The sequence below is a fragment of the Anguilla anguilla genome, chromosome 4 (genome assembly GCF_013347855.1).
Source record: "Anguilla anguilla isolate fAngAng1 chromosome 4, fAngAng1.pri, whole genome shotgun sequence".
Taxonomy (NCBI): Eukaryota; Metazoa; Chordata; class Actinopteri; order Anguilliformes; family Anguillidae; genus Anguilla; species Anguilla anguilla.
In genome coordinates, this window is record NC_049204.1 from 4,409,985 (window position 1) to 4,426,188 (window position 16,204).

Below are 16,204 nucleotides of genomic sequence, written 5' to 3' on the forward strand. Positions count from 1 at the left end.
GCTCAGTGGCATTCGGCCACCTGAGCTGGCCAGCTTAGCCGGCTGAAACCCAGCCTCATCCTCTGTGTTGAGCTTAATATCAATCAGGCCACGTGCTAATAAAGGTGAGTGTATCTGTGGCGGGGCTGCCCAACCCAGTTCCTGGAGATATGCCGCCCTGTAGGTTTTCATTTCAATCATAATTTCGCACACCTGATTCTACTGATGAGCAGCAACTCAAGGAGACCTCTTGCTGTTGAACAAAGGTTGGAGCTATTGAATGTGAGGTGTGCTTTGTAAGGTTTGGAATGAAAGCGTACCAGACAGTAGATCTCCAGGAACAGGGCTGGGCAGCCTGGCTCTAGCTGTTGAATGAGGTGTGCTCTGTTAGGGCTGGAGTGAAAACCGACAGGATGGTAAATCTTCAGGGATAGGGTTTATGAGTTGCCTGTGCATCATTTGTCTAAGTGGTGATCGTTGATGAAACATCAGGGGACTTTGTTTCTTAAATGCGTGTAAGTAAGAGTGCTGATTTGGCATCAGGTTTCCATTGTCCATATCCTCACCTCATCCATATTACATCAAAGGGAAAAACTGATCCCAGATCAGGGACTGTGTTTATAAGCATTTGAGAGCAGAAGTGCTGATCTAGGACCGGGTTTTCCCTCGTCCGTATCCTAACTTTCTTTGACCAAGAGCTTGAAGACCAAACTGGTTCTAGATTTGCATGCCTACTAATTAACGATTAGAAACAGCAAGTTTGCCCATTGATTTAATACACATTTTAGTGTTGCATAGGGTGAGATGTAGGGTCTCACGCTAGTTATACATGAAGACCCATGGGTTGGAGATTATTTGATAAGTTCCAATATTGCTGGGTCAAGATGGAGAATGCAACTGCTATGAACGTAGTATATAAAACTTATAATGAAGCTATAAAATTCAATCATCCAATTCAGTTTGAATGATTGAATTTAGTTCATTCCGTTCAATTTACTCCGTATAGCGTGTTCTACAGAGAACTGTCATAAAGACGCCTTGCAGAAAAACTAAAGGAAAACTTGGCAGATAACTGGCCTGAACCCCCAAAAATGAAAGCTCCCCCGGTGAGGAGAAAAACAACACCCCAAAGGGACGAAATCTCAGGAGGAACCCAGCTACAGAGGGGGAGCCCGTCCTCCGCTGGCCAGCCAGATGTAAGGTAAGGGTAGAATGGAAACAAATTTAATGATGCTAGGTGGCATTACTGATGGTTTAAATTTGACCCTATGTTTCTGAAGGCATCTGGCAGTTTATTGCATCGGTATTGGATTGATAATTTAACTGCTGAATTTTAATCATTCACACCCTGAATACAGATACCATATGGGTGCTCAACACTCATGAGAAAAACCTCATAGACATGAAAGTTAAGAAGTTAAGATCACTACCTGAAAAATACAAAACCTTTCAAACCTGCTATTGCAGCCAGGTATTTGTTTCCCTTTTGAAGTTAAATGTCGAATTTAGAGTAGGAAATGTCTATACACATAAAAAAAAGGTAAATTATGTTCCACTAAAATAATCACAAACTATTGTAAAATGTCTCGGTATTTATATTTCAATCTAGAGAAAGCGGACCACGGAAAGGTTTTAGTTGCGAACTTGAGAACGATGTTACAAGTGGAAACTACAAGTCCCAGGAAGCATTTCGTCTAGTACAGGAAGTCCTTTACGACCTTGGATCTTTTTTTCATTACTGCATGGACCAGCATGGCGAATAAGGAGCCCAGTGTAAGTGTTTAAATTGATCTCTAATTGGAAATATTACATGTTAGTTCTGGGGTCTTCTTGGAAACATTTGTCTGTGTATGTAGAAACGGACCTGTGCTGGCATGTTCTGTTGTTTGGAGGGACCCGTTATTTCTCTAATAATCATTTCTTTCTAGACAGCTAACGTTAGCAAGATAGCTACTGCTAGCCGGCAGACTGACATTGTGTAATCTTTCATTACCTGATGAGTAGATGTTTGTACATTATAATTAACATAGCAAGCTGTTGTTGACAGCCTTTAGCAGTACCTCGTCTCATAGTGATTGATTACTGTATGACCGAGAACGCGTGTTTATCAGCTTTAGCTAGCTGCACAAAACGCATAGCTAACTGGCGCATTTCAGTGACAGCATAGAATGGCTTAGTATTAACTTGAATTAGCGTACCCAACGGACTTAAATTGTGTGTCTGACGTTTATATTGACTTATATTTTACTGTGCCTCTAATAATGTAATCCAAATTTTCATAACCAGTGTTAGAGGACAGATAGCAGAAAGTTCGAGATGGCCACTAGCAACTGGTTCTTCAGTATAAATAATGACCGCAAGATGGGGTACTCGGTCACGCCAGTGTTTCTTGTAGTTCGGTAATAGTTCCAGGTCATCGCTGAAACAAAACCTTATAGAACGATTTATCACTTATTGAAATCGTTGATTTCATCAGTGAATACTTAATTGAATTGGAATAATATTGCTTCCCCGTACTGTCTAGTGAAAGAGGTAAATTAGAGGTAAATTAATGAGCATAGGAGGGACTGTGATCACTTTAGTTAATTATTGGACAGATGTCAAGTGTATAAGGATTGGTGACTAAAGACCTTCTTCCTCCCTGTTAGAGATTTTTGCAGCACCTGCGGGACATTGCCAGCAGGATGTCCTCCGGCTCGCGGGGAGCTGGCCTTGGAGCCAAGCTGCTCATTGGGGCCGGCGCGCTTGCATATGGGGTCAAAGAAGCCACGTATACAGGTAATGGCCAGTGCGCCGTTTGGTTTTGGTTATTAAATTTTATTTCTTTTTCTACAGGAGATTAAAAAGGTTGTGGTTTCTGGGGTAGCCCTTCTTCAGAGGTTTTTTCCCCATCTGCCACAGATGGGAGTTTGTCCTTGCCTCTGTTGCTTTAGGCTTGCTCCTGTGGGGGTCTAGGTCGGGGTTGTCTGTGAAGCATATTGTGACGATTGCTGTGAAATACACTATATAAATAAAATTTGATTGATTGATTGAAGGCCCTGTTGTAGTGTGTGGGTGGTGCCCAGGGTCTGGTATTGAATCCAGACTGTTCCGCCGGCTGGCTGTGGCATCGCCCGGGTAACAGAGAGATCTCTGTCCACCAGACGCCCTTATCTCGTGAAACACCAGCGACACCCCTCTGGTAGATTAGGCGCCCGCGGTCGGCCTGTCCTGGGTACGCCAGGGGGTAGTACCTTCCTCTTCCTCAGTGTATGTGTGAGCTGAGCTGGTGGACCGTAGACTGAAAATAAGCAGTGTCTCGTCGTCAAGGGAGACGAAAGCTTTATTTTCCGACCGTTCCCGCATCGGCAGAGGAGCAATGCAAAGGGCAAGGACCCACAAACTGGGCTTTCCAAATTTGGAGGATGATGAGGGTAAAGCATTAAAAAAAAAAAAAAAAAGTACATTTTAGAAATCCAGGTTTAGGGAAATTGTGCGTGTGTAAAGCTGCTCTCTGTGACTCAGACAGACCTGGCACGGTAAAAGTAAAGTTATAAAATAAGGTTATAAAATGATTGCTAATTGCGCACACTATTGCTTTGCAACATCCGCGCAAGCAGTATGCTGCCAGCTGCCACTTCATGCACCTGATGTTCAGCTGTCAGTGAAAGAAAAGGCACTAGTGTTCCGAGCACACAATGGTACACAAAGCGTAGTCTTGTTCTAAAGGGAGGAAGTACACCAGTAATGGTCCTGCTTGCCTTTACTTGACCTTGGGTATTATGAGCCTGACTATTGACATTGCTGAGAGAGAAATGTGGGATGTGCTTATTTAATAACGATCCGTTGGTTACCTGTTTTGACAAATCAGAATCCTCTGTTGGTGGAAATCTGTCTGGAGACAGCCGTTGAGGCTAACCATTGACCTAACATTGCAGCACTGGCTGAGACTCACATGAACCAATCAAATTGCAGGAAACCAGTTTTGCTTAAATTAAATTCACTTTCCCGACTCCGAAGGGTCTGGCACAAAATCATGACTTTCGGGGACGAAGCACAAAGTAGTGGAGACGCTCTTGCTGGTTGCCCCCCCCCCCCCCCAGTATAAAGTGATTTTATTTAATCCCTTGAGCCACGTCAGTGGACAGGAATTGACCCCCCAGTCCAATCTGTGGGCAGCAGTGTAGCATTATGGGTAAGGAGTTGGTCTTGTAACCGAAAGGTCGCAGGTTCGATTCCCTCGGTTAGGGCACTGCCGTTGTACCCGTGAGCTAAAGGTTCTTAACCTGCATTGCTCCAGTATATATATCCAGCTGTATAACTGGATACAACGCATGTCGCTCTGGATAAGAGCGCCTGCTAAATGCCTGTAATGTAAGGGGGCGACATAGCTCAGGAGGTAAGACCGATTGTCTGGCAGTCGGAGGGTTGCCGGTTCAAACCCTGCCCTGGGCGTGTCGAAGTGTCCCTGAGCAAGACACCTAACCCCTAACTGCTCTGGCGAATGAGAGGCATCAATTGTAAAGCGCTTTGGATAAAAGCGCTATATAAATGCAGTCCATTTACCATTTTACCATTTATGTAATGTAATGTGCTGAAACAGACGCGTTGTTCAGGGGGTGGACTCTCGGTAGGGCCGCTCCACCGTTGGCTCTGGGGTCTGGAATACTGACGGCTGTTTTTGATTGGTTCCCAGTGGGGTCTGGAATACTGACGGCTGTTTTTGATTTGTTCCCAGTGGAAGGTGGGCAGCGGGCGATTATCTTCAACAGAATCGGCGGGATGCAGATGGACACTGTCCTTGCTGAAGGGCTGCACTTCAGGTATGGATTTGGATTTCTCATGCATTGGCTGTGGAGGTCCTAAGTGCAGAATTCAAATTTTCACACGTGAAAATTCAAAATAAAATTAATATTTCACTTAAATTAATATTGCATTTACCGACTGTAAACCATCTTTTCTACACATTTGTTCTGAAAACCTTAAGTTATATATTATTTTGTTGGTGAGAGATGCAGGATTTAGGCCTGTATGTTTCACATAGGTTGACATTACACTTCAGCCACATCAGCAGTGACTGTACACAGGCAAAATAACTTGGGATAAGTGTTTGTGTTGTGCTTTATTTTTGCCTGTTAGGATACCATGGTTCCAGTATCCCATCATTTATGACATCAGGGCCAAGCCCAGGAAGATCTCCTCCCTCACTGGAAGCAAAGGTGAGTGTGGTGTAATATAATGGTTAGGGGTTCGGGTAATAGTAAGTGCTAAAAGTAATGTGGTGTTATGTAGAAAGCTGGGGGGGTTTTGGGGTTGCTGGTTGACCCAGCTGTGCAGACGGATCTTGTGTTAGAAATGTAAGTTGTGTGGGCGTTGAGGGACGAGCGCGGGCGCCGAGCGCTGAACGCTGGCGGTGTTTGACGCAGATCTGCAGATGGTGAACATCGCCCTCCGCGTGCTGTCCCGGCCGGTGGCCTCCAACCTGCCCGCCATGTACCAGCAGCTGGGGAAGGACTACGACGAGCGCGTGCTGCCCTCCATCGTCAACGAGGTGCTGAAGAGCGTGGTGGCCAAGTTCAACGCCTCGCAGCTCATCACGCAGAGAGCCCAGGTAAACGGGGGGGGGCGGGGGGGCGGGGGTGAGGCTAGCTGGGCTGCAACACCAGGGCTAGCTGTGGGTCCACCACGGCAAATGCATGGCATTTTTTTTAATCCACTGGGTCCTCTTCCGGGCCATTCGGGGTTTTAAGGGGCGTGGTTATGGCCAAGGGTGGGGTAAGTTAGCTGCCGTTTTACTGTGGGACGTGGCTGTTTCGCTGAGAGAATGCACCATCAGGAGGGATTTAGACCGACTGGCACCTCCAAGGCCCAAACTGGGCCAGGAGTCAAGAGCTTTGGGCACTCAGTTTTATACACAGACCTGCCAGAGCTGTCTGCTCTACCTGGCTGACCTGACTGTGAAAATGCAGCCACACTGCCGCCATCTTAGGCTGCTGTTTTTCCTGGACTTTGGCAAAACTTGGATTTCTGTCCAAGCAATCCTGCCCCTGTGGTGTAATTCAGCTCAACAAAATACACATTTGTTTTTCCCCCAAGGGTCCATTGTAGTTGGGCCAAGTGAGTGTTGTGAAATGACGGCAAACATTATGGAGTCTACTCGAACCGCACCCGCCAATGCTTGTTACTCAATAACGACACAAGCACACAGTTTCAAGTCCAACCAGAGCTGGTTAAACACATTTAAAAATAGCAAAGTGCAGTCCCCTTAGAAAGTAAAAGGGGGGGGAAAAAAGTTAAATTCAGGATAGCTTGGAGTTACGTGTAGGTGGTAGCCTGTAGTAGGAGGTTGCTCGGGGGGAGCCAAAGTGGCTTTATTGTGTGCAAGTGAAAGTAAAAATGTATCCGCTAACTTTGTGTTAGCATACCTTCTCTAGGCGCCTTAAGTTCAATTCAGTCCAACTTCATTTGTATAGCTCATTTGACAGAGGCACTGTCACAAAGATGCTTTACAGTGGAAATGCAAAAGAACAACTCCAAAAAGCCAGCCACAGAGGTGAAAAAAAGAATAATAAAAAAAAGCCATGAGTATAATATGGAAAAGCCACAGTGTGCTGTACTGTGGCATCATACTTAAAAGATGTGAAGAAAGGGGGTTTACAAGTGTTGCTTGGATCTCTCCCATCCTAATCCTCCTGATGTTTGTAAGGCTCGTCTGTCTGGTGACGAATGTTGGTGGTGTTTTCTAAGGCAGATATCCACCCAGTTTGGTCCCTGGCGTTTGTATTTTCGCTGTTCTGTTTTCCCGCTTGCAGACGGCTCTATCGAGCCGTGGAGGCGCGGGGCTGGGTTTGTATGGCCGGCCCACAGTCCTTCACTCTCCCTCCTCCCCCTCCCCCCCCCCCCCCAGGTGTCCTTGCTGATTCGCCGGGAGCTGTTCGAGCGGGCCAAGGACTTCAACATCATCCTGGACGACGTGGCCATCACCGAGCTGAGCTTCAGCAGGGAGTACACGGCCGCCGTGGAGGCCAAGCAAGTCGGTGTGTGAGACCGCGTCTCTCTCTCTCTCTCTCGCTTATGCTAACCGCGCACGGTGCTACTGTTAGCCCCTCGCTAGCCCTACATTCATATAGACCAGTGCTACTGTTAGCACCTCACTAGCCCTACATTCATATAGACCAGTGCTACTGTTAGCCCCTCGCTAGCCCTACATTCATATGGACCAGTGCTACTGTTAGCCCCTCGCTAGCCCTGCATTCATATAGGACTGTGCTTCTGTTAGCACCTCGCTAGCCCTGCATTCATGTAATAGTGTTTCTGTTAGCACCTTGCTAGCCCTACATTCATATACTAGGATGATGCCCTGGATGATGCCCTGTTGTTCCTGTTTATAACACAAGATAGTGATCAGTTCATAGTCATCAATTCAAACAAGAACATGAAACAATTTTACTGAGTGGATTAACACAGATCTGGTAAGAATTACTGGAGTTTACTCAAGCATCTATTAAGTCAAGGTTAAATCAAGTTTCTTTTCAGATTACTTTAGGCCATGAACAGCATGTGAAATTAGATCAGTGGTGCAGTGTTCTGTACTCTCTACCTGCTCCTCTCTAGAGCTGCCTTGGCCTCAGATGCATTCGTATATACAAATGCAAATGCATTCATGTACAAATGAAAATTCTTTAAAAGGGTTAAAACATTTCTGTAGAAGTGCAGGTGCTCTTCTCCTCTGCAAAATACAAGACATTCCTTCTTTTTGGACTTGGTCTGTGTATTTTTCAATGTAAATATTTACAAACTGATAGCAAAGGTTTTTTGGGGTTTTTTTTTTTTACAAGAAGTAAAAGTATTTACAAGAAGAGAATTCTTTGAAAGAGTTTTCAAAGAATTCTCACCATTTTTAATTTCCTTTGCAAAAAATAACAATCCATTTTGAAACAAGCTATAAAACAACCCCCTTAACAATTAAAAATGCAAAAAGAAAAAAGATAGTTTACATGTGCACCTTCTGTTGTGTTGCAGTGAACAAATGGCTTATTTAAATGGTAAATGGTAAATGGACTGCATTTATATAGCGCTTTTATCCAAAGCGCTTTACAATTGATGCCTCTCATTCGCCAGAGCAGTTAGGGGTTAGGTGTCTTGCTCAAGGACACTTCGACATGCCCAGGGCGGGGTTTGAACCGGCAACCCTCCGATTGCCAGACAATCGGTCTTACCTCCTGAGCTATGTCGCCCCTTTAACAAGAAATGGGCAATATATGAAGCATAAAATATTTAATTCCAGAATGAACTAAAACTAAATTATTTATGTTTCGATTAAGTTGAATTAATACAGATATGTTTGTGTTTGATTGTAACTGTGAAAACCAGGTCTTGAGATTTAGGGTGCAGATAATATTTCTGACCAGTAGAGGTCGCTGTTTCTCTGAAACGGTGTGCTTTGTTGGAGGCATGCATCAAACATAAATTTATGTTAGAAGTTGATTTGTCCAGTGATCAGGTGCTCTGAACTTGTGTGTATGCCATGTCCTCAGTCTATAATATATATTTTAATTGGATGGCTTGGATTTATTAATTTAAAAAAAAAAATTGATTTGGTGCCAACGCAGGGCTGAGTATGTGCAGTTCCCACCCGATTTGGAAGAGTGTAGGCGTTCGCGGTTCTCTGCCGAAACACGTGGTGTTGTCAGTCTGCTTCTTTGCACATCGCAGACTACAGCTAAGCTCTCGCAGAGTGGAGCCAGAGGAAGACTTTCAATATGCTGCTCTAGCATGCAGTCCACAGGCGCCCCATCGACCAGCGGGGGTCGCTAGAGAGCAACGAAACGTGGACCCCCTAACCACCTGAACCCTCCCGTACCTTAGGCAAGCCAGTCGCCAACTGCGGGTTGCCCTTGTGGATCTACCGGCCGCAGTCGGCTCTGGCGCAGTCCGGTTTAGATATGAATCTGTGGGGTTTGTTCATGCGCCACAGCATGGCACCTTAACCGAATGAGCCACCCAGCAGCTTCAGGATGGCTCGTCTTTCAGCGGCTTTTTCTTTTGTGTATTTTTTGACGATAATGCTAATCGGTGGGAGTAAAATTTCTGCCTCGATTCCTGTCATTTTAGGTAAACTTGTGTTGCCTTTACAAAGAGCTTTGCCCTTGATAGGGCATTGTTAGCACCATGCAATTTAATGGTTTTTTTTTTTTTTTTTTTTTTGTAGAATTTCTTTTGAAAAGGAGATTACAATGGAACCTTAAAATGAAGGTTTTGGTTGAGCAAAAAGGGTTGCAAAACGAGCAGTAAAAGGAGCACAGTAATGGTTTTGTAACGCTATAATAACTGAATCAGGTGTTTTGTATGGCAGATTAGCCCAGTGATTTTGCACAGCATTCTGAAGAGGATGAAAGGTGCGTGATTGGAGCTCTCTTGGAGCTCAGAGACCTGGCACACACACGCCAGGCTTCCCCCAGCTGTGTGTGTGTGTGCGTGTGTGCGCGCGTGTGTGCGTGTGTGAGAGAGCGTTTGTGTGTGCATGCGTGCGTGTGAGAGAGTGTGTTTGTGTGTGCGTGCGTGCACACGTCCGCGTGTCTACTTGTGTGCGTGCGCTTGTGTGTGTGTGTGTGTGCATGCATGTGTGTGTACATGCGTGTGTGTGTGTGTGTGTGTTCGCTCATTCGTCTTTGTGTGAGACTGCATGTTTGTGTGTCCACAGCCCAGCAGGAGGCCCAGAGGGCTCAGTTCTATGTGGAGAAGGCCAAGCAGGACCAGCGGCAGAAGATCATCCAGGCTGAGGGAGAGGCTGAAGCTGCCAAAATGGTAAATGCCCCTACCCCCCCAAACCAACCCCCCCCCCGGAGCTGTTCCAGTCAATAACAATAACTTTCAGAAATTATGTTGATCATTATTTCATGTGTCTGAGACAAGCTTTTGTCATTGCACATATCGATTGTCTATGTATTTACAGACAGGGCTCATTACCAACACCGGTCCCTTATTGGACGTTGACGGTTTATATTCGATGTGGAAATGAGTTAATGAGTTTAATTAAAGCTTCTTTTTTTTTTTCTTCTTCTTTTGACTGACAGTTGGGAGAGGCCGTGACCAAGAACCCCGGCTACCTGAAACTCCGACGAATCAGAGCGGCCCAGAACATCGCCAAGACGGTACGTAGGGACCGCCTCTGGAGCTGGCCTCCAACTCTGCTTTACATCCGCTGATATCGCAGAGTGACTGACAGAGCAGCAGTCCAATCATTTTTACTCAAAGACAGAGCAGTTCACCAATTGCTGGGGTGGATCTGTGTAAATTTCTCTTGCTGTAGTCAGTATGTTGTGTTTTGCTTGCTGAAGTGCATTTGAATGTTGTCGCTTAGGTTGTCCATGCTGTTTTTTTATATATCACTCTTTATAATGCATTTTCTCTTAAACAAACAGCGCATCTAAATCTGCAGTCAGCAGTTCAGCGGTGGAGTTAATCGCAGATGGAGTTACGGGGCGGGCATGTACATTTAGAAATCAAATTGAGCTTCCTGTTTGAGGTACGGGTGAAAGACGCTCTGCCAGGCTTCCTTGGCCAGTAAGGAACGCCGAGGGTCAGCTTAATTTCGGCTGGCCCGGACTAATCCCAGCCGGGCTGCATTTTCCAGGGCCCGTTTGATTTTGAGCAGGAATCCGGGGAGTGGTGGGGGGGGGGGGGGGGGGGGGGGGACTTTAGCCGTAGATTGTTCGCTCCCCCTCAAGCCAGTCCCGCTAAGAAGTAAAAAGTGGGCGAATTAAAGTGTGGATGTAGTTCCGCTGGCTCTGCCAGTAAAAAAAAAAACAAACAAACGTTCGTTTGGAAACTGGGGCCGCTGTCGTCTGCGTTTCCCGCAGAGCGAGAGACAGGAGGACGCGTGTGAGGGCTGTCCCTCTGCCTGCGCTGAATTAGATGAGATGAGATTAGATTGAAATGACTTTCATTAATTGCTTTGGTGCCTGAAAGCTTGACGGCCCCCGGGTGTGTGTGTGTCATTGTTCAGACCCGGCCTCTCTCTCCTTTCATGGCTCTCCTTCTCTCGTTTTCTTTCCCTCTTTTATCCGCAGAACGCTTTGTTGTTATTTAAAGGCATTTATGAAAACGGGTCTTTTTATTTCCGAGCTCGTGCTGTCAACAGATCGGTTCTTTTGTCATTCAAATTTATTTATTTATTTATTTTTTGCTCCTTAAAATACCAACCTTCACTTTTTTCTCGGCCCTGTGAAGTTGTCGACCTGAGCGGGCTGCAGTTTTGCGCAAGGGGGGGGGTAGCGTTCTCCGTCACGGTTCGTTTCCCTTTAACTAGTCCCGTCGGAAATGCGCACGGTGAGTCGGCGTAACCTTTCTCCAGCTGTTCCGGCTCTCTCCAGCTGTTTTCTTCTTCTTCGGGGGGGGGGGGGCGAGGGGCGAGGGATTGCGATGCGATTCCCTGCGGAATTTCGCGGCTCTGTTGCGAGGGCCCGGGTGTCCTCAGCGCCGGCTGGCGCGTGAAGCGCGTCGGAAGGCCGTAACTCAAGGCCTCATGACCGGGCCTTGACGTGACGCGGCGGAGTGGATTACACGGCTTTCAACGACGCCCGTCACGGCGGAAACGAGGCCGCGTGTAGCAATGTGGAGAGAGCGAAAGGGCGAAGGAGGCGAGTACTGGAAGAGGAGGGGGAAAAAGGGACGACTCTATTCCTTTCTTCCGTAAATCTCATCCTCGTCCTCCTCTCTGAAGCGGTGAGAAGCTACGCGAACGGGACGCCTGCAAGTGCAGTCCCTTTGCTGACGCCGTTGGAGGGCCCCAGAGGAAGGCGGCCATTTTGTAAAGCTTTTCGACCCGCTTGGGTTCGTTCCCGTCGCTTATTTTACCTCGTTGCGTCTCCTCCTCGTTCCTTCGCTCCTTCGCTCCGCCCAATGGAGGACGAGATGTGAAGAGGACGGTGGAATCGAGGCGACGGGTGTTAGTGAAATGGAACGTCCCTGCTTAGTCGAGTGTCAGTCTGAAGAAACGTCAGTCGCATGTGTGGACAGGCGGATCCACAAGTGGATCATTTACACGTCACGCGTTCTGACAAAAATACACTCCCGCTCGTGTTTCCTCACTGAAGCATCCTCCAGGAGCCTCCTCGCTCCTCCAAGGAGCATTTGAAAGATTTGGAAAGGATTTGGAAAGTCCTTGAAGATGGCGAGACTCGAATGCTTTCTGGGTCACGTGAGGATCGAGGCGATGAGGACGAAGGAACCAGGCAATCGGGATGAATGCCTCTCGAGTTCCGTTTAAGAAGGCAGGCGGCAGTGTGACAGAACCCCATTTCATATTCATTGTTTATTTTGGGATTGCACCTGCTCTCCGGATGTATTAGACTTGGCGTGTTTGTGTTGCTGTTGGAGCTAGTCTTGTCCCGCTTGTGTCAGGCAGTGCTTGGAACTGCAGACCTGGTTTAATGTCCCTAGCAGGTGGTGTATTAAGTGTGTGTGTGTGTGTGTGTGTGTGTACATTCCAGGTGGCGGCATCACAGAACAAGGTGTACCTGAGCGCAGACAGTTTGGTTCTGAACCTCCAGGACGAATCATTTAACAAGTAAGTCCCTGTTCTGTTTCTGTTCTGTTTTTATTTATTTATTTATTTTTTATTTTAAATTAGCAACTTTCAGTCTGGCCTTCTCCTATTGCACGTTAAGGACAAGGACGAGAATCCGTCAGTGATTTTTTTCTCCCCCCCCCCGAAAATTAACTTACGGTTTCCAGGGGAAACGCTGGCTAATTTAGCCGGAGCCCTGAGGGGCTTCCTCTGGAAATAAACTCCGCAGTAATTGGCTTCGCTTTTATTTTTGGCGGGAAAAGAGAGCTTCGGCTCGAGCAGATGCGCGAAGTCACGTTCGCGCTCGTTCGGCGACACCTGCTGCGGTCTGGGGGGCGAAGCGTGCCTTTTGCGCGGTAAACAGGATGTGACATACGGTGGCAGTTGCATGCGCTTCCTGTTTCTGCTTTTTAAAGAAGCGTTCATGTGTGCGCTCCACTGAAACCGGTCTCTCTCTTTCTCTGCTTTAACGCTGCGAAGGATTCTGACTGTACGTCCTCTCGTGTGAAGCGCAAACGCGGTCGCTCTGCGCCGTACTCTTTAATGCGCGATGAGCGATGTTCTGCGCCGATGACGTTTAGCCCAACGTGTGTATAAAAGTGAACGAGATGGTGAATTGTGCCAAAATTATCCCCTCAAGAAAATTAAATTCCTTCATTGCTGCCAAGCCTTAAAAAAAAAAAAAAAGCACTCGAACAAAAGAAATAAACGATTTTGTTGCCAAACTATAAAATAGTGGACGTCCTTTAACTCTGAGAGGTGGCTTTCAGCAGCCCTATGCAGTACTCACCTCCATTGCTCTTGATGTCAGCCTGATTTTGGGGTGTCCGCGATGTCAGCCTGATCTCGGGGTGTCCGCGACGTCAGCCTGATCTCGGGGTGTCCGTGATTTCTGGGTCTAGCCGTTGATTTGGAATGGAGTGAGTGGGCCGGTTGCCTGAGAGATGGGCGGCTGTGTCTCGCTGCCACCTAACGGCACTGCACCGCACGCCCTGAAGGGGGCGGAGCTTAAAGGAGCGTCGGTGAGAGACGGAACCCTTCCGGCCTTCTCTCGCTCTCGAACCGACCGCGCCCCGGCCCGGTCCACGAGCTCGCTCCACGACCGGTCGGTCGATCGCTAATACAGAGCGAGCTGGGACATCCCGGGAGCAGGATGACAGTTTGAGAGTTTTTCCAGCGTGGTTACGGAGAGCCAGAGGTGCCATCTCATAGCGATGAAAGTGTGTTTGGAGCAGTCGAGCTCTGACTCTGTCTGACTATCGTCTCCTGGGTCACCGTGACTCAAGTGTTCTTTTTTTCCCCCCCCGAAACATTCAAGTTTTACCACGTTTGTGCAGTTCTTATTCATTATGTGATAATGGTTCCTGTTGTGTGTGTGTGCAGCCTGAATAAATCTTTTTTTTTTTTTTTTTTCCATTGCAGTTTATCACTGGGGGATATGAAGAAGTAACCTTTTCAGACAGCTCTTTCATTCCACGTTTCTGAGACGTATACACATATATCCATCAACCGTAAACAAGTTTCTGTCTCTTATGTGCCAGTTTCCGGTTTTGTTTGAGGATGACGTACCATCTCAGTTAAGACTCAATTAACACTCAGTTGAGACTCACTTAAGAGTGAAACAGTCCCTGATTCACTCTTGAGTTTAGGCTGCAGTTCCCTGGTTCCTTCTCCATGAACTAGTTGTTGAGTCGATGTTAATTTGAAGGAATTTTACGATTTTGCATTTGAGACTCCCCTTTTTGTTGCTGTATCAGGATAGTGAAATGTACCAGATGTTGTAGAGATTGTGGAAAACCATAAAATTTCTATATATATTTTTCCTTTTTTTAAAAATTTAATTTAAATCTGAAGTCCGGACTTGAATGCCTCAATTAGTCGCTGTAAACCACCTTTGCATTGGTCCAGATGTGTTTTTTTTTTTTATGTTGATTTATCATTGCTGTTGGGCAGACCAGCATGAGCTCACAGGCGCAAGCGATTTATGAACAGTCAGTGGGACTGAGGTCATCCGGGAAACATAAGAGCTGGTGTCTGATTGGAGGGGAAGAAACAGGTTCTGCTGAGCATTTTAGCTTGGCTTCTCTCTCTCTGTGTGAAACGTGGCTTCAAAAAGGACAACACAATAAAAATGTTTTTTTTTTCCAGTTTCCGAAGTGTTTGAGCTGCTCTTTTCCTCAGCAGGACGTGGGATTTCGGGGGGGGCTGGGGGGGAGGGGGCATCATTAGGATTCGGGAGGGCTTGCTTGTACCTCGTTTGTTCAGGCGTGTGCACAAAAATGTCCATTTCCATGTCCATTCCCACTGTTCCTTCCGTCCCGATGTTGGTAAAACGGTTGGTAAAACAGCCAGCCAAATGTAATTTACGTCCTTGGCATTTATAGAGACTGGGTCCACATATTCCAGAATGGTCTCAGAGTAGTATCCTGATCTTGGGTCAGTGTGTTGCCTTTCAGCACATAATCGGTTACAGTGCTGACAGTTGAAACCCACAGTTGTATTCATAAAGCTTCTTGGGTGCTGATCTTGGATCAAGGTGTAGATGTTCACGTCCTGACCTCATTCGTCCTCATCCTGGTATGCAGGATTATTCTGAGGCGCTTTGAGTTTGACCACTGAAACAAGATTAGCTCTCCTGCTGGGAGATGCTTTATGAATAGCACAGCATACATAACGTTGCATGGCATGATGATGAAAACAGGCCGTTTAGTCCAATAAGGCTTGCCATTTTCCTACCACTGAAGGGTACCTACTGTTACAATCTAGATAGGATCTAGCGCCATATCGAGCCTGGTCTTGAAAACCCCCCAGAATTTCTGTCTCGACTAAATGACCTGGAAAGATATTCGACACAGGTAACTGGTCTCTCTGTGGAAAAAATAATTCTTAATGTGCGGAGTTTACCAATTTCCATTTATGTCCCCTTGTTCTACTAACATAACTCAACCTGAAGTCTCTGCAGTAGTTAATTTTATAAATCCCTTTTAATAAATTTAAAACCCTCAATCGATTTGTCCATTAGTCTCCTTTTCCTAAGCATCTTAAGTTTTTCCTCGTAACTTTTATCTTTCATACCAGTAAGCAATTTAGTTGCCCTTCTTTGAACCTTTTCCAGAGCCTCTATATCTGTGTTGTCGTAGTAGAGTCCCCAGAACTGCATCCAATACTCTTACATTTGGTCCTGCAAAGGTATTGTTATAAGTGTAACTTCCTTGGATTTATACTCAGTACTTTTGGCTGTATACCTCTGCATCCTGTTGGCCTTTTAAAACTGCTGCAGCTCAGTGCATTTAATCAGCTGCCTTTTAACTGCTTTAATCAGCTACTACTCCCAAGTCTTTTTTAAACTGAGCACATTCCAATTTTGTTCTTCCCATAAAGTAATCCTGTCTTATGTTTTTATTTCCCACGAGTAGAACTTTACATTTATCTATATCGAGTGTCATTTGCCAGTTTTCCGCCCACTTGGGGATTCTGTTTAAAACTTCTTGGATTGCTGTAGTAGATTCTAAACTATTAGCTGGGCCTCCCAGTTTTGCATCATCTGCAAATTTAACTAATGTGCTTTTAATGTTCCTGTCATTGTTGCTTATGTAAATGAGGAAGAGCAGTGGTCCCAGCAAAGATCCTTGTGGGACTCAACTTTGCTCAGATAAGATCCCTCCTACTAATACT

General features: G+C 46.2%; 1 protein-coding gene across 1 annotated transcript; it reads left to right on the forward strand.

The window, feature by feature from the left end:
- The first annotated feature begins 1,656 nt into the window (after window positions 1–1,656).
- phb2b (prohibitin 2b) lies at window positions 1,657–14,679 on the forward strand. The gene is made up of 10 exons (XM_035416419.1): window positions 1,657–1,752; window positions 2,628–2,757; window positions 4,697–4,781; window positions 5,098–5,177; window positions 5,385–5,569; window positions 6,866–6,995; window positions 9,662–9,765; window positions 10,035–10,112; window positions 12,453–12,529; window positions 13,952–14,679. The coding sequence occupies exons 1-10, from the start codon at window positions 1,732–1,734 to the stop codon at window positions 13,977–13,979; spliced, it is 918 nt and encodes a 305-aa protein (XP_035272310.1). The 5' UTR covers window positions 1,657–1,731; the 3' UTR covers window positions 13,980–14,679.
- The last annotated feature ends 1,525 nt before the right edge of the window (window positions 14,680–16,204 follow it).